This window comes from Cynocephalus volans, chromosome X, assembly GCF_027409185.1.
Source record: "Cynocephalus volans isolate mCynVol1 chromosome X, mCynVol1.pri, whole genome shotgun sequence".
Classification (NCBI taxonomy): Eukaryota; Metazoa; Chordata; class Mammalia; order Dermoptera; family Cynocephalidae; genus Cynocephalus; species Cynocephalus volans.
Window position 1 is genome coordinate 172,613,062 of NC_084478.1, and position 18,335 is coordinate 172,631,396.

Genomic DNA, 18,335 nt, shown 5'->3' on the forward strand with positions numbered 1-18,335 from the left:
TGGCCGTGGAGCAACAGTAGCGGTCTGGGCGTGGCTGGGCGCCTTGGCCCCATGACGACGGCAGAGCGCGCCAAGCCATGCGCATGCGCCCGATGCCGAGCCCGACCGCGAGGCTCCCGGAAGTTCCCAGAGCTGGAAGCTGCCTGCGGCTCGGCTTCTCTAGCTCCTGCCTGGGGGGTGTGCAGCTCAAGGCTTTCGGCCTTGCGTACCCGGCGCAGCTGAGCCTGCTGAGGACCAGGGCAGCATGGCGAGTGAAGCGGGCTCCCGGGAGGAAGGGTCTTCTGCCGAACCCTGGATGAAGGTAGGTGTGGGAAAGGGCCCTCGGGAGGGAGGGGCCGGTAGGCCTCTTGGGGAGCAGCGGCCAGAGGCCAGTAATGGCGTCGGGTGTGCGACCCAGGCAGAGTTGGGTGGGACGTCCGAGGAGGCCTCCTGGACCGGGGTTGAAGCTGTGCAGGAAAGCGAGGCCTTGGCAGAGAGGGAGGCGGCGGCGACCGGGCGGGAGGTGGCGCTAGTTTTGTTTGCGGCAGTGGAGGTGGTGGAGGTCGCTGTGGAGGAGGGAAGAGGAGAAATCGGAAGAGGCGTGTGAGGAAGGAAAAGTCGAGGACCAGGAGGATAAAGAGCTGGAAGACGTGGTGCTGTCCTTGTGGATGTAATGGCGGTGGCGGAGGTCGCTGAGTGGCAGGAGGAGCAGGAAGAGAAGGGGTGATCCGAAGAGGGAGAAGAGGAGAGAGAAGTCGAGGAGCAGGATGATGTGGTGCTTGTGTTGGTGGATGTTATTCAGGAGGTGGAGGCAGTGGAGCAGGACGAGGAGAAGGAGGAGCAGGAGCAGTGGAAGGAGGAGTGGGCGCAGCACGTGATGGACGGTGAGAGGGTGGTGTAGGAGCCTGACAGGGAAGAGGAGGAGGAGGAATTTGAGGAAAAAGTTCAGGAAGAAGACGTGGGGGAGGAAACTCTGATGCAACTTGTAGAGCCTGAGGAGAAGCTTGAATAGAAGACCCCGACACAGACTCTGTGGAGCCCCATGTTGTCCTTATCCCCTCTGTAGTCGCTGGAGGCCCTTCAGTTAGAGATGGAGCCCGTGAACAACCAAGCCAGGACGGCCTTTGCTTGTTTGAGGCAGAACCTGGTGCAGAGACGTAGGACTCTTCTCGGTCACCGAAGGTCCATCATCCAGGGCATCCCTGGCTTCTGGGCCAAAGCCGTATCCTTTCGAATCTCGCTTTGTACTGACCGGTAGGAGCATGGGCAAGGGTAATAGCAATCGATCCATGGGACAGCTCAGCATGAGAATATACAGGCTTTTCTGGCCGGTTGCTCAGTTGTTTAGAGAATGGTACTGATAGCACCAAGGACCAGTGTTCCGTCCCTGTACTGGAAAACATCTGCTTGGGGGGTGTGGGGGAAGGTACAGACTGAGGGAAGACGGAGCTGCAGCCACACTCGTGCAAATACAAATACTTACGGCACAGAGACACTAACTGGGGCGGAGAATTAGAAGTCATTCTGGATCAGTGTCGTGAATAGCACAAAGGAGTTCTCATGTAGAAAAGGTGTTTGAAGGACAGGCTTTCCTGACAATAATGCTGTAGGAAAGTGTATGAATTCCCACCCTAGTCAGTCAGAGCTGATAAAGTGCATACTTAGATACAAGCAGATTCACTTTTGCCCCTAGTACATCGGGGACACATAGAGCTCAGCATCCCTCAGAAAGGAGCCCCTCCCTGCGTCAACGTGGACAGTCTCCCATTTAAGGCCACGCAAGGCACCCATTGCCTTGAGTGTGTCTCATGACAGGCAGGGAGGGCACAGTGCATAAGGTGTGGGAGACACAATGTGTGAGGTGTGGGAGACCCCTGCGCAACACACTCTCCTAGCTGTTTATACATGCTCAGTTGCTTCTAGCGCCTACTTCCGTAGCATGGAAAGGCTCCTTGACCTGAGGCAGATTGTGAACCACCCCGAGATGTTGGCCATGATCAGCGATGAAGATGAAGACTTGCTTAGCTACGTGATCGACTTGGAGGTCAGAACTAGTGAGACTGAGGCTGGAAGGTTGAGCGGGGAAGGATAAGAGACGCAATTCTTTCAGGCAAACAGAAAAGGGTAGGTGACCTGAAAAGAAATTTTAGCCTTCTCCACTTTGTCATGACAGGTGGAGGAAATCAGGCATCCCATTCACTGCTGCAAGATCATGATGTTCTTTCGGGACAACCCGTACTTCCGGAATAAAGTGATTATTAAGGAATATCTCATTAATGTCACCGGTAGGAGGTGGATCCCAGGATGGGTAGTGAAGGTGTTGGGTTTATCATCGTCAGCATGCTCCAACCCCTTCCTGTATACTTTTCTTCCCTGCAGGATATACGGCATCTCATTCCACTCCAGTTCAGTGGTATCAGGATTATGAACATGAGGCTTATAGCCGCAGGCACCACAACAGCAGTGTTAACTTCTTCTTCAACTGGTTTTCTGACCACAACTTTGCAGGATCTAACAGGATCGCTGAGGTAGGGCCTCACTGCGAAAATTCAGAAATGACCAGGGAGGGTTCCCAGCCTTCTTGGGAATGGTGTCTGAACCCTGAGCGGTCCTGTCCTGGTTCCCCTAACAGATCATCTGTGAAGACCTATGGCTCAATCCCCTGCGGTACCACATGAGGATGCAGGTGCCTGGACAGGGAACCGAGAGGGCAGGTGAGCAGCTCGGGAAGTAGGGGCTGAAATGCATGTTTTGGGGTACCTGGACACTCATTTCACAAGTGTAGAAATTGAAAGACAGGGAATGACACAAACCAGGTCACCCAGGGCATCAAGATGAAACAGGAACATGGGAGAAACTGCACTGCAAAACAAGTTAGAGCTGGGGAAGCTTAAGCCCACTGCACTGTAGTCAGTGTCCGGAGTCGTTTGGACAGAAGCAAAGTTCAATCCTTTACTTCTCTGAACTTAATTCCATGACAGCCAACCCCACCCTCAGTCATTTCTCCACCCCCTTAAATTTTGGCTCATCAAATGTTCCTCCTTTCACCCTTTCCACAAAAGGCTATGAATATTTGTACAGTCTCTCATTCCTTTCTCTCATCAATTTTCCATTTTGGTAATCAGTGTCTTTTAATTTTCTTGTTTATCTCCTTAGCTTATTCTACTCATACAGAGAACACTGGCAGTGGGGCAGATGTTACGGAGAGCAATTTCTAACACATGGTAAGGGGAAATTGAAGAGGTCACAAACGGGGAAGGGCTAGTTTTTCCTGGGCAGGACCTTGCATAATTAAAGCAATTTTTAACATTTTTCAGAGAAAATGAGTTTTTATGTGTGTTTGTGTGTTTTAGAGTATTCCAAGTTTTTGAGTTGAATATCTCGGAGCATCAAACTTTACCTAAAAAAGCAGAACTTCTAAAAAGTGACTTCAGATACAGTGTTCTCATGCTCAGGATTGAAAGAAAAGCAGATCCGGTGATGAAAAATGCAGACAGCAAGACACTTGGATAAAATCGGATTGGTGTGAAGGAGAAATAAACACCATCAAGCTTACATGTCTCTGTGTATGTGCTTGTGTACTGGATTGGGGTGAGATTATACATAGGTCAAATCCATGTGGGATTTTTAATTCTTTGTCCAGGAACTGTCAGTCTGTGGAGGATCTGGGCTTATAAAGTTGTAGAGAGCAGATACACCAAGGTTTGGGATTCCGTCTGAGGACTTTTTTTTTCCTTCCCCACAGAGCAGGGGTTGTGGAGAAAGAAGAAAGGAAAGAGAAACAGTTTAGTTTGACACTTCTTGTTTTTCCCAGGAATGGGAGGGTAGTTCAAAGAAAGGACCTAGTGATTACAGAAGTAAAATAATCAGGGTGAAATTTTCTTGCACAGGGTTCCTCCAAATATCCTCTTTTGTGCATATTGTCAGACACGTTAGGAGAATTCAAGGTGCAACTATTAAAGTTCGTTTCTCTTCTGAACCAAACGTCATCCTTAGGTAGATGAATGCACAGTGCTTTGCTGGGACAATCAACCTGTCAGGGCCAGGCTTCCCAGCAACATTTTAAGAAATGGGAATATAAGGTATATGAAGGGACTGTGGGAAAGGACACAAAGGGATGAGGGAAGGCAGTGAAGGTGTGGCTTTGTTTCTTGCAAAGGTGACTAAGTGAAAAGATAAACTTTTGGGAAAAAGCAGGTCTCCTCACAGTTGTATGTGAGTGCCGTTGTTTTTCCAGGTGACTGAGTTTGGGCAAAAAATATAAACAGAGCAGGGAGGTGGAGTGGTTGAATATACAACTGCCAGACTTTCACCCATGTGCTGTCTGTCCCTAGATGATCCTAGATGTAGACTTTATTCTTAATATTCCTATTTTCAGATGGTCTAAGCTTTTACGCAAGACCCTGTGTATTAGGTGAAGATCCCAAAATGTAAACGGACACGAGTGGGAACTCAAGAGACAAGGAAAAGGAGTTAGGAAACCAGTTCCCCAAGGCCCCAACTTCTTCTCTATGGGTCCAGTCATCAGGTGGGGTAACAGGTATCATAGCAGAGGGGGCAATGGCAGCCCCAGGATCTGGGGCACGTTTACAGAGCAGGGCTTCTGTGGTGGGGTGGGCCCAAACCCTGTAATGACAGGGCCCTCCCCAGCTGTGGGCTCTTGGTCCCTCCTCCTCCAGCTCCGGGAAACAGCGCGAGGGGGGCGGGGGGAGACCGCTGGGATCTGGGTCTGAGGCTGCCCAACATATAATCAGGTTATGCTCCTGGGTAGGTCCTCTCCCCAAGTCCCAAATGTTCCACCTGAAAATTAAATCTCTGCAATGGGGGAGAGGGAGGTGGGGCCTAGAAAAGGGAAGGAGTCATGGGACAAGTCTGCCTGGGCGGGGACTCAGGAGGAGAATGCTCTAGGAGGTCATAGATAGATGGAGTTATGGGAGTAACATTTTGGGGACTCCACTGTGACCTGTCTGAAGCTGGGGAGCACAGGATGGGGTATAAAAGGCTGGTGTCCAGGGCCAGGGTTCCACAGAAGAGCTGGGGGGAGATGGGGATGGCACCACACCCCCTGCTCCTCCTCCTGTCCCTGTCCCCTCTTGGGAGTGAACGTTCACACAGAGAAGAAAACCAGCTCACTGCACAGACTGTGTCTTCAGTGGGAGGCCGGCGGGCACTGGGGAGAAAGCTGCTGATCCTGTGCCAGGTGGGCTCTGAGCTTCGGGGGCACTGCCCGGACTGGGAGCCCCACGTGACTCAAGGCCCTGTCTAGGCACAACTCAAGGGAGCTAGGTGGGCAGGCCACAGGCCCAGACTTGAAGACCTGTGCCCCTTAGGGCTGTGACTGACATAGAGCATTCAACGTGGGAGCCAATTTCTGATCAGATTCTGCTGTTGAGAGAGAGACAGAGAGGTGGTGAGTTCACAGAAAAAAATCAGGCAGACCTGGAGTTGGCAAGTGCATCACAAGCAATGAAGTTGTGGTGAAACCCAGAGTCGCAAAAACAGCATTTAAGTCCTCTAAGAAAAGTGCTAAAAGTCATCCCTGCAGAAGTGTCGTGGCTGTCCTGATGTGCTCAGAATGCTGAGGAAGGAAATCAAAGGTTGCCGAAACATCCACTTGCTGGTTCAGGGTTACAGGATTTAAACAACATGCTGGAGACTGACTGCATTGGATACATCACAAGGTAATATGGGGAATCTTAAACAAAATGCTGGAGCAAATTGGGATCCTAGAAAAATGCGACTGAGTAGAGGAAGCGCTTGCCTGGGCGCTTTCAAGGTAAGGAAGTGTTTGAGGTTACCTGAGAACCAACCCTAACCACAACCATGATATCCAGCCCTAAACCTCGAAGCGTAATCCTAACACTAACCCCTGCAATACTGGCCTCCCTGTCCCTGCAGTTCCCATCAACAGAACCCGCCCCCTGGGGTCTTGGGGTGGGGCTCGGGGCCACACAGCTCTGGAGCTGAAACCATTTCTCAAAACTCCTGTAACTTGCTTTCCAACCGGGAATCACAACCCTGTCTACATTGCCTATTTCCTTTCAGTAGACGAGAGTGGAAGCCAGACTGAGAAGGGGCCTGCACATGGATCTCAGGTAGCCCTGAACCCTATGATGACCACATAAGAATTTCAAATCAACTTGCCAGAATGAAAAAGAAGCATCCCCAGAGCGCCTGAAGTGCAGCCAGGGATGGCAGTCACAGGACCATGCCGGGTGTTGGGATTGAGGTGTCTGGGCACCCACATTCCCCTGCGTGGATCTTGTCACCACAATCTACCCATTGTCCAATCTGACCCTCAGCAATGTACCCATGGTGCCCGGAGGTGGGCAAGAACCATCACACATCTCAGAATTCACCCCAGTGTCCCCCAGCTGATGACTTGCAGAGAGCTGACACTGAGCACATCTGCCTGACCTTGTCCTAAACTCCATGTGTGTCAACCCACATAAACTCAGAAGCAGCCAGTGACATCGATAATACTGTGATAGATGGAAAAGAACAAGAGAGCAGAGTTTGATTGTGTGTATAATGAGAGATATACAGTGACAGATATAAGGTGAGATATTTATATAGTGAGTAATTTATATAGTGAGGGATATATAGTGAGAGATATATATAGTGAGAGAAATATATAGTGACATAGTTATAGTGAGATATTCATATGGTGAGCGATACATACAGTGAGATATATGTGCTGAGATATTTATATAGTAAGATATTCATATAATGAGAGAATTATCCAGTGAGAGATACATAGTGATATATATACATTTGTACATAATAAGCACACTATTATAAAAATCTCCATTTCTTGGCAAATTACCCAAGAACTCAGCCAATCTGTGGCAAAATTTAGTCACAGACCCTGGTGTATTAGCCCATGTTTGTGTTGCTATAACAGAAATACCTGAGACTGGGTAATTTATAAAGAACAGAGGTTTATTTGGCTCAGGATTCTGGTACAGCTGCATCTGGCGCGGGCCTCAGGCTGCTTCTACTCATGGCGGAAAGTGGCAGGCAGCCGGTGGGTCCAAGCAGGTCACATGGTGAGAAGCAAGAGAGAGAGAGACAGACAGACAGACTCTTTCTCTCTTCTTTTAAAGCCCTCAGAACCACACGCCTGACCACCATTATTAATCCATTCACTACTGCACGGTCCTACAATCCAATCACCTCTTCAAGGCTCCTCCTTTCAATTACCGTAATAGGATTTCCCACCCTCTTAACATTCACAGTGGGGGCCAAGTTTCTAATACATAAAACCTGGGGGACACAATTTAAGCTGCAATGAGTTTTGGGGGGGCATGATTCAATCCGCTCCACCTGGCGTCTTGGCTCAAGCTCTGCTCAGGTAGCCCCTGTCCGGTGATGGCAGATCCCCTGGACTGCTGACACCCTGCACGCTTGGCTTCCCACCTGCTGACAGGCTCCGTCTGGCTCGCGGAGAGGGTGAAGGATGCAGTCAGAAGGGGGACACTCGGGAACCAGCTAAAGTAGGGGCAAACCTCCTGTCTGCCAGCTGCCCACTTCCTACACCTGCACCCCAGCTGTCACTCTGCGGCACCTACACCTGCCCCTCAGCTGTCGCTCTGCAGGACCTACACCTGCACCCCACCCTCAGGCTGCCATCTGAGCCGAATGCTGGCGGATGAGGACGCACTGAGGAGGAGAGGGTCTGATACTTGCAGAGACAATCGTGCACTATGTCTGAGACCCCTAATTGTCCTAATCCTGAGGGAGACGATGCAGTAGTGCTCTTTGCCTCTAGACCCGATGAAATCCAGTGCAGCAACATATAGAGCAACACATGGGCCCGGCCCTCTGAGAACCTCACTCGGACTGTGCGCTGAAACTGAAACACCCAGTACTGTCCACTGCGCCCGCTTCGTGTCCTTAAGTACTTTATGTTGTCTGAATTCGGTGCCACACAAGACGCAGGCATGGACCTTGGAGTGGAACACTCATTGGACTTTGCAAAGGGCAAACCGGCTGTGTGTGCGCACTGCACCTGGCAAGTTGGAGGGCTTCCTGGAGACACGGGCCTGGGCTCGCAGGCAGGGCAGTTGTGCCTCAGATGTCTGCGTCCGGGAGGCGGGGCCGTCATGGGTGACAGCCACTACCTCTTCATCCATTGGCCGTGGAGCAACAGTAGCGGTCTGGGCGTGGCTGGGCGCCTTGGCCCCATGACGACGGCAGAGCGCGCCAAGCCATGCGCATGCGCCCGATGCCGAGCCCGACCGCGAGGCTCCCGGAAGTTCCCAGAGCTGGAAGCTGCCTGCGGCTCGGCTTCTCTAGCTCCTGCCTGGGGGGTGTGCAGCTCAAGGCTTTCGGCCTTGCGTACCCGGCGCAGCTGAGCCTGCTGAGGACCAGGGCAGCATGGCGAGTGAAGCGGGCTCCCGGGAGGAAGGGTCTTCTGCCGAACCCTGGATGAAGGTAGGTGTGGGAAAGGGCCCTCGGGAGGGAGGGGCCGGTAGGCCTCTTGGGGAGCAGCGGCCAGAGGCCAGTAATGGCGTCGGGTGTGCGACCCAGGCAGAGTTGGGTGGGACGTCCGAGGAGGCCTCCTGGACCGGGGTTGAAGCTGTGCAGGAAAGCGAGGCCTTGGCAGAGAGGGAGGCGGCGGCGACCGGGCGGGAGGTGGCGCTAGTTTTGTTTGCGGCAGTGGAGGTGGTGGAGGTCGCTGTGGAGGAGGGAAGAGGAGAAATCGGAAGAGGCGTGTGAGGAAGGAAAAGTCGAGGACCAGGAGGATAAAGAGCTGGAAGACGTGGTGCTGTCCTTGTGGATGTAATGGCGGTGGCGGAGGTCGCTGAGTGGCAGGAGGAGCAGGAAGAGAAGGGGTGATCCGAAGAGGGAGAAGAGGAGAGAGAAGTCGAGGAGCAGGATGATGTGGTGCTTGTGTTGGTGGATGTTATTCAGGAGGTGGAGGCAGTGGAGCAGGACGAGGAGAAGGAGGAGCAGGAGCAGTGGAAGGAGGAGTGGGCGCAGCACGTGATGGACGGTGAGAGGGTGGTGTAGGAGCCTGACAGGGAAGAGGAGGAGGAGGAATTTGAGGAAAAAGTTCAGGAAGAAGACGTGGGGGAGGAAACTCTGATGCAACTTGTAGAGCCTGAGGAGAAGCTTGAATAGAAGACCCCGACACAGACTCTGTGGAGCCCCATGTTGTCCTTATCCCCTCTGTAGTCGCTGGAGGCCCTTCAGTTAGAGATGGAGCCCGTGAACAACCAAGCCAGGACGGCCTTTGCTTGTTTGAGGCAGAACCTGGTGCAGAGACGTGGGACTCTTCTCGGTCACCGAAGGTCCATCATCCAGGGCATCCCTGGCTTCTGGGCCAAAGCCGTATCCTTTCGAATCTCGCTTTGTACTGACCGGTAGGAGCATGGGCAAGGGTAATAGCAATCGATCCATGGGACAGCTCAGCATGAGAATATACAGGCTTTTCTGGCCGGTTGCTCAGTTGTTTAGAGAATGGTACTGATAGCACCAAGGACCAGTGTTCCGTCCCTGTACTGGAAAACATCTGCTTGGGGGGTGTGGGGGAAGGTACAGACTGAGGGAAGACGGAGCTGCAGCCACACTCGTGCAAATACAAATACTTACGGCACAGAGACACTAACTGGGGCGGAGAATTAGAAGTCATTCTGGATCAGTGTCGTGAATAGCACAAAGGAGTTCTCATGTAGAAAAGGTGTTTGAAGGACAGGCTTTCCTGACAATAATGCTGTAGGAAAGTGTATGAATTCCCACCCTAGTCAGTCAGAGCTGATAAAGTGCATACTTAGATACAAGCAGATTCACTTTTGCCCCTAGTACATCGGGGACACATAGAGCTCAGCATCCCTCAGAAAGGAGCCCCTCCCTGCGTCAACGTGGACAGTCTCCCATTTAAGGCCACGCAAGGCACCCATTGCCTTGAGTGTGTCTCATGACAGGCAGGGAGGGCACAGTGCATAAGGTGTGGGAGACACAATGTGTGAGGTGTGGGAGACCCCTGCGCAACACACTCTCCTAGCTGTTTATACATGCTCAGTTGCTTCTAGCGCCTACTTCCGTAGCATGGAAAGGCTCCTTGACCTGAGGCAGATTGTGAACCACCCCGAGATGTTGGCCATGATCAGCGATGAAGATGAAGACTTGCTTAGCTACGTGATCGACTTGGAGGTCAGAACTAGTGAGACTGAGGCTGGAAGGTTGAGCGGGGAAGGATAAGAGACGCAATTCTTTCAGGCAAACAGAAAAGGGTAGGTGACCTGAAAAGAAATTTTAGCCTTCTCCACTTTGTCATGACAGGTGGAGGAAATCAGGCATCCCATTCACTGCTGCAAGATCATGATGTTCTTTCGGGACAACCCGTACTTCCGGAATAAAGTGATTATTAAGGAATATCTCATTAATGTCACCGGTAGGAGGTGGATCCCAGGATGGGTAGTGAAGGTGTTGGGTTTATCATCGTCAGCATGCTCCAACCCCTTCCTGTATACTTTTCTTCCCTGCAGGATATACGGCATCTCATTCCACTCCAGTTCAGTGGTATCAGGATTATGAACATGAGGCTTATAGCCGCAGGCACCACAACAGCAGTGTTAACTTCTTCTTCAACTGGTTTTCTGACCACAACTTTGCAGGATCTAACAGGATCGCTGAGGTAGGGCCTCACTGCGAAAATTCAGAAATGACCAGGGAGGGTTCCCAGCCTTCTTGGGAATGGTGTCTGAACCCTGAGCGGTCCTGTCCTGGTTCCCCTAACAGATCATCTGTGAAGACCTATGGCTCAATCCCCTGCGGTACCACATGAGGATGCAGGTGCCTGGACAGGGAACCGAGAGGGCAGGTGAGCAGCTCGGGAAGTAGGGGCTGAAATGCATGTTTTGGGGTACCTGGACACTCATTTCACAAGTGTAGAAATTGAAAGACAGGGAATGACACAAACCAGGTCACCCAGGGCATCAAGATGAAACAGGAACATGGGAGAAACTGCACTGCAAAACAAGTTAGAGCTGGGGAAGCTTAAGCCCACTGCACTGTAGTCAGTGTCCGGAGTCGTTTGGACAGAAGCAAAGTTCAATCCTTTACTTCTCTGAACTTAATTCCATGACAGCCAACCCCACCCTCAGTCATTTCTCCACCCCCTTAAATTTTGGCTCATCAAATGTTCCTCCTTTCACCCTTTCCACAAAAGGCTATGAATATTTGTACAGTCTCTCATTCCTTTCTCTCATCAATTTTCCATTTTGGTAATCAGTGTCTTTTAATTTTCTTGTTTATCTCCTTAGCTTATTCTACTCATACAGAGAACACTGGCAGTGGGGCAGATGTTACGGAGAGCAATTTCTAACACATGGTAAGGGGAAATTGAAGAGGTCACAAACGGGGAAGGGCTAGTTTTTCCTGGGCAGGACCTTGCATAATTAAAGCAATTTTTAACATTTTTCAGAGAAAATGAGTTTTTATGTGTGTTTGTGTGTTTTAGAGTATTCCAAGTTTTTGAGTTGAATATCTCGGAGCATCAAACTTTACCTAAAAAAGCAGAACTTCTAAAAAGTGACTTCAGATACAGTGTTCTCATGCTCAGGATTGAAAGAAAAGCAGATCCGGTGATGAAAAATGCAGACAGCAAGACACTTGGATAAAATCGGATTGGTGTGAAGGAGAAATAAACACCATCAAGCTTACATGTCTCTGTGTATGTGCTTGTGTACTGGATTGGGGTGAGATTATACATAGGTCAAATCCATGTGGGATTTTTAATTCTTTGTCCAGGAACTGTCAGTCTGTGGAGGATCTGGGCTTATAAAGTTGTAGAGAGCAGATACACCAAGGTTTGGGATTCCGTCTGAGGACTTTTTTTTTCCTTCCCCACAGAGCAGGGGTTGTGGAGAAAGAAGAAAGGAAAGAGAAACAGTTTAGTTTGACACTTCTTGTTTTTCCCAGGAATGGGAGGGTAGTTCAAAGAAAGGACCTAGTGATTACAGAAGTAAAATAATCAGGGTGAAATTTTCTTGCACAGGGTTCCTCCAAATATCCTCTTTTGTGCATATTGTCAGACACGTTAGGAGAATTCAAGGTGCAACTATTAAAGTTCGTTTCTCTTCTGAACCAAACGTCATCCTTAGGTAGATGAATGCACAGTGCTTTGCTGGGACAATCAACCTGTCAGGGCCAGGCTTCCCAGCAACATTTTAAGAAATGGGAATATAAGGTATATGAAGGGACTGTGGGAAAGGACACAAAGGGATGAGGGAAGGCAGTGAAGGTGTGGCTTTGTTTCTTGCAAAGGTGACTAAGTGAAAAGATAAACTTTTGGGAAAAAGCAGGTCTCCTCACAGTTGTATGTGAGTGCCGTTGTTTTTCCAGGTGACTGAGTTTGGGCAAAAAATATAAACAGAGCAGGGAGGTGGAGTGGTTGAATATACAACTGCCAGACTTTCACCCATGTGCTGTCTGTCCCTAGATGATCCTAGATGTAGACTTTATTCTTAATATTCCTATTTTCAGATGGTCTAAGCTTTTACGCAAGACCCTGTGTATTAGGTGAAGATCCCAAAATGTAAACGGACACGAGTGGGAACTCAAGAGACAAGGAAAAGGAGTTAGGAAACCAGTTCCCCAAGGCCCCAACTTCTTCTCTATGGGTCCAGTCATCAGGTGGGGTAACAGGTATCATAGCAGAGGGGGCAATGGCAGCCCCAGGATCTGGGGCACGTTTACAGAGCAGGGCTTCTGTGGTGGGGTGGGCCCAAACCCTGTAATGACAGGGCCCTCCCCAGCTGTGGGCTCTTGGTCCCTCCTCCTCCAGCTCCGGGAAACAGCGCGAGGGGGGCGGGGGGAGACCGCTGGGATCTGGGTCTGAGGCTGCCCAACATATAATCAGGTTATGCTCCTGGGTAGGTCCTCTCCCCAAGTCCCAAATGTTCCACCTGAAAATTAAATCTCTGCAATGGGGGAGAGGGAGGTGGGGCCTAGAAAAGGGAAGGAGTCATGGGACAAGTCTGCCTGGGCGGGGACTCAGGAGGAGAATGCTCTAGGAGGTCATAGATAGATGGAGTTATGGGAGTAACATTTTGGGGACTCCACTGTGACCTGTCTGAAGCTGGGGAGCACAGGATGGGGTATAAAAGGCTGGTGTCCAGGGCCAGGGTTCCACAGAAGAGCTGGGGGGAGATGGGGATGGCACCACACCCCCTGCTCCTCCTCCTGTCCCTGTCCCCTCTTGGGAGTGAACGTTCACACAGAGAAGAAAACCAGCTCACTGCACAGACTGTGTCTTCAGTGGGAGGCCGGCGGGCACTGGGGAGAAAGCTGCTGATCCTGTGCCAGGTGGGCTCTGAGCTTCGGGGGCACTGCCCGGACTGGGAGCCCCACGTGACTCAAGGCCCTGTCTAGGCACAACTCAAGGGAGCTAGGTGGGCAGGCCACAGGCCCAGACTTGAAGACCTGTGCCCCTTAGGGCTGTGACTGACATAGAGCATTCAACGTGGGAGCCAATTTCTGATCAGATTCTGCTGTTGAGAGAGAGACAGAGAGGTGGTGAGTTCACAGAAAAAAATCAGGCAGACCTGGAGTTGGCAAGTGCATCACAAGCAATGAAGTTGTGGTGAAACCCAGAGTCGCAAAAACAGCATTTAAGTCCTCTAAGAAAAGTGCTAAAAGTCATCCCTGCAGAAGTGTCGTGGCTGTCCTGATGTGCTCAGAATGCTGAGGAAGGAAATCAAAGGTTGCCGAAACATCCACTTGCTGGTTCAGGGTTACAGGATTTAAACAACATGCTGGAGACTGACTGCATTGGATACATCACAAGGTAATATGGGGAATCTTAAACAAAATGCTGGAGCAAATTGGGATCCTAGAAAAATGCGACTGAGTAGAGGAAGCGCTTGCCTGGGCGCTTTCAAGGTAAGGAAGTGTTTGAGGTTACCTGAGAACCAACCCTAACCACAACCATGATATCCAGCCCTAAACCTCGAAGCGTAATCCTAACACTAACCCCTGCAATACTGGCCTCCCTGTCCCTGCAGTTCCCATCAACAGAACCCGCCCCCTGGGGTCTTGGGGTGGGGCTCGGGGCCACACAGCTCTGGAGCTGAAACCATTTCTCAAAACTCCTGTAACTTGCTTTCCAACCGGGAATCACAACCCTGTCTACATTGCCTATTTCCTTTCAGTAGACGAGAGTGGAAGCCAGACTGAGAAGGGGCCTGCACATGGATCTCAGGTAGCCCTGAACCCTATGATGACCACATAAGAATTTCAAATCAACTTGCCAGAATGAAAAAGAAGCATCCCCAGAGCGCCTGAAGTGCAGCCAGGGATGGCAGTCACAGGACCATGCCGGGTGTTGGGATTGAGGTGTCTGGGCACCCACATTCCCCTGCGTGGATCTTGTCACCACAATCTACCCATTGTCCAATCTGACCCTCAGCAATGTACCCATGGTGCCCGGAGGTGGGCAAGAACCATCACACATCTCAGAATTCACCCCAGTGTCCCCCAGCTGATGACTTGCAGAGAGCTGACACTGAGCACATCTGCCTGACCTTGTCCTAAACTCCATGTGTGTCAACCCACATAAACTCAGAAGCAGCCAGTGACATCGATAATACTGTGATAGATGGAAAAGAACAAGAGAGCAGAGTTTGATTGTGTGTATAATGAGAGATATACAGTGACAGATATAAGGTGAGATATTTATATAGTGAGTAATTTATATAGTGAGGGATATATAGTGAGAGATATATATAGTGAGAGAAATATATAGTGACATAGTTATAGTGAGATATTCATATGGTGAGCGATACATACAGTGAGATATATGTGCTGAGATATTTATATAGTAAGATATTCATATAATGAGAGAATTATCCAGTGAGAGATACATAGTGATATATATACATTTGTACATAATAAGCACACTATTATAAAAATCTCCATTTCTTGGCAAATTACCCAAGAACTCAGCCAATCTGTGGCAAAATTTAGTCACAGACCCTGGTGTATTAGCCCATGTTTGTGTTGCTATAACAGAAATACCTGAGACTGGGTAATTTATAAAGAACAGAGGTTTATTTGGCTCAGGATTCTGGTACAGCTGCATCTGGCGCGGGCCTCAGGCTGCTTCTACTCATGGCGGAAAGTGGCAGGCAGCCGGTGGGTCCAAGCAGGTCACATGGTGAGAAGCAAGAGAGAGAGAGACAGACAGACAGACTCTTTCTCTCTTCTTTTAAAGCCCTCAGAACCACACGCCTGACCACCATTATTAATCCATTCACTACTGCACGGTCCTACAATCCAATCACCTCTTCAAGGCTCCTCCTTTCAATTACCGTAATAGGATTTCCCACCCTCTTAACATTCACAGTGGGGGCCAAGTTTCTAATACATAAAACCTGGGGGACACAATTTAAGCTGCAATGAGTTTTGGGGGGGCATGATTCAATCCGCTCCACCTGGCGTCTTGGCTCAAGCTCTGCTCAGGTAGCCCCTGTCCGGTGATGGCAGATCCCCTGGACTGCTGACACCCTGCACGCTTGGCTTCCCACCTGCTGACAGGCTCCGTCTGGCTCGCGGAGAGGGTGAAGGATGCAGTCAGAAGGGGGACACTCGGGAACCAGCTAAAGTAGGGGCAAACCTCCTGTCTGCCAGCTGCCCACTTCCTACACCTGCACCCCAGCTGTCACTCTGCGGCACCTACACCTGCCCCTCAGCTGTCGCTCTGCAGGACCTACACCTGCACCCCACCCTCAGGCTGCCATCTGAGCCGAATGCTGGCGGATGAGGACGCACTGAGGAGGAGAGGGTCTGATACTTGCAGAGACAATCGTGCACTATGTCTGAGACCCCTAATTGTCCTAATCCTGAGGGAGACGATGCAGTAGTGCTCTTTGCCTCTAGACCCGATGAAATCCAGTGCAGCAACATATAGAGCAACACATGGGCCCGGCCCTCTGAGAACCTCACTCGGACTGTGCGCTGAAACTGAAACACCCAGTACTGTCCACTGCGCCCGCTTCGTGTCCTTAAGTACTTTATGTTGTCTGAATTCGGTGCCACACAAGACGCAGGCATGGACCTTGGAGTGGAACACTCATTGGACTTTGCAAAGGGCAAACCGGCTGTGTGTGCGCACTGCACCTGGCAAGTTGGAGGGCTTCCTGGAGACACGGGCCTGGGCTCGCAGGCAGGGCAGTTGTGCCTCAGATGTCTGCGTCCGGGAGGCGGGGCCGTCATGGGTGACAGCCACTACCTCTTCATCCATTGGCCGTGGAGCAACAGTAGCGGTCTGGGCGTGGCTGGGCGCCTTGGCCCCATGACGACGGCAGAGCGCGCCAATCCATGCGCATGCGCCCGATGCCGAGCCCGACCGCGAGGCTCCCGGAAGTTCCCAGAGCTGGAAGCTGCCTGCGGCTCGGCTTCTCTAGCTCCTGCCTGGGGGGTGTGCAGCTCAAGGCTTTCGGCCTTGCGTACCCGGCGCAGCTGAGCCTGCTGAGGACCAGGGCAGCATGGCGAGTGAAGCGGGCTCCCGGGAGGAAGGGTCTTCTGCCGAACCCTGGATGAAGGTAGGTGTGGGAAAGGGCCCTCGGGAGGGAGGGGCCGGTAGGCCTCTTGGGGAGCAGCGGCCAGAGGCCAGTAATGGCGTCGGGTGTGCGACCCAGGCAGAGTTGGGTGGGACGTCCGAGGAGGCCTCCTGGACCGGGGTTGAAGCTGTGCAGGAAAGCGAGGCCTTGGCAGAGAGGGAGGCGGCGGCGACCGGGCGGGAGGTGGCGCTAGTTTTGTTTGCGGCAGTGGAGGTGGTGGAGGTCGCTGTGGAGGAGGGAAGAGGAGAAATCGGAAGAGGCGTGTGAGGAAGGAAAAGTCGAGGACCAGGAGGATAAAGAGCTGGAAGACGTGGTGCTGTCCTTGTGGATGTAATGGCGGTGGCGGAGGTCGCTGAGTGGCAGGAGGAGCAGGAAGAGAAGGGGTGATCCGAAGAGGGAGAAGAGGAGAGAGAAGTCGAGGAGCAGGATGATGTGGTGCTTGTGTTGGTGGATGTTATTCAGGAGGTGGAGGCAGTGGAGCAGGACGAGGAGAAGGAGGAGCAGGAGCAGTGGAAGGAGGAGTGGGCGCAGCACGTGATGGACGGTGAGAGGGTGGTGTAGGAGCCTGACAGGGAAGAGGAGGAGGAGGAATTTGAGGAAAAAGTTCAGGAAGAAGACGTGGGGGAGGAAACTCTGATGCAACTTGTAGAGCCTGAGGAGAAGCTTGAATAGAAGACCCCGACACAGACTCTGTGGAGCCCCATGTTGTCCTTATCCCCTCTGTAGTCGCTGGAGGCCCTTCAGTTAGAGATGGAGCCCGTGAACAACCAAGCCAGGACGGCCTTTGCTTGTTTGAGGCAGAACCTGGTGCAGAGACGTGGGACTCTTCTCGGTCACCGAAGGTCCATCATCCAGGGCATCCCTGGCTTCTGGGCCAAAGCCGTATCCTTTCGAATCTCGCTTTGTACTGACCGGTAGGAGCATGGGCAAGGGTAATAGCAATCGATCCATGGGACAGCTCAGCATGAGAATATACAGGCTTTTCTGGCCGGTTGCTCAGTTGTTTAGAGAATGGTACTGATAGCACCAAGGACCAGTGTTCCGTCCCTGTACTGGAAAACATCTGCTTGGGGGGTGTGGGGGAAGGTACAGACTGAGGGAAGACGGAGCTGCAGCCACACTCGTGCAAATACAAATACTTACGGCACAGAGACACTAACTGGGGCGGAGAATTAGAAGTCATTCTGGATCAGTGTCGTGAATAGCACAAAGGAGTTCTCATGTAGAAAAGGTGTTTGAAGGACAGGCTTTCCTGACAATAATGCTGTAGGAAAGTGTATGAATTCCCACCCTAGTCAGTCAGAGCTGATAAAGTGCATACTTAGATACAAGCAGATTCACTTTTGCCCCTAGTACATCGGGGACACATAGAGCTCAGCATCCCTCAGAAAGGAGCCCCTCCCTGCGTCAACGTGGACAGTCTCCCATTTAAGGCCACGCAAGGCACCCATTGCCTTGAGTGTGTCTCATGACAGGCAGGGAGGGCACAGTGCATAAGGTGTGGGAGACACAATGTGTGAGGTGTGGGAGACCCCTGCGCAACACACTCTCCTAGCTGTTTATACATGCTCAGTTGCTTCTAGCGCCTACTTCCGTAGCATGGAAAGGCTCCTTGACCTGAGGCAGATTGTGAACCACCCCGAGATGTTGGCCATGATCAGCGATGAAGATGAAGACTTGCTTAGCTACGTGATCGACTTGGAGGTCAGAACTAGTGAGACTGAGGCTGGAAGGTTGAGCGGGGAAGGATAAGAGACGCAATTCTTTCAGGCAAACAGAAAAGGGTAG

General features: G+C 51.3%; 1 protein-coding gene across 1 annotated transcript; it reads left to right on the forward strand.

Moving 5' to 3' along the window:
* Window positions 1-295: 295 nt before the first annotated feature.
* On the forward strand, window positions 296-2,653 carry LOC134368605 (testis-specific Y-encoded protein 3-like; the record flags this gene model as incomplete). The annotated part of the gene is made up of 7 exons (XM_063085031.1): window positions 296-301; window positions 398-541; window positions 1,046-1,201; window positions 1,946-2,023; window positions 2,153-2,264; window positions 2,359-2,507; window positions 2,612-2,653. Coding segments are annotated over exons 1-7 (687 nt in total), but the record flags the coding sequence as incomplete, so codon positions are not given.
* Between the last annotated feature and the right edge of the window lie 15,682 nt (window positions 2,654-18,335).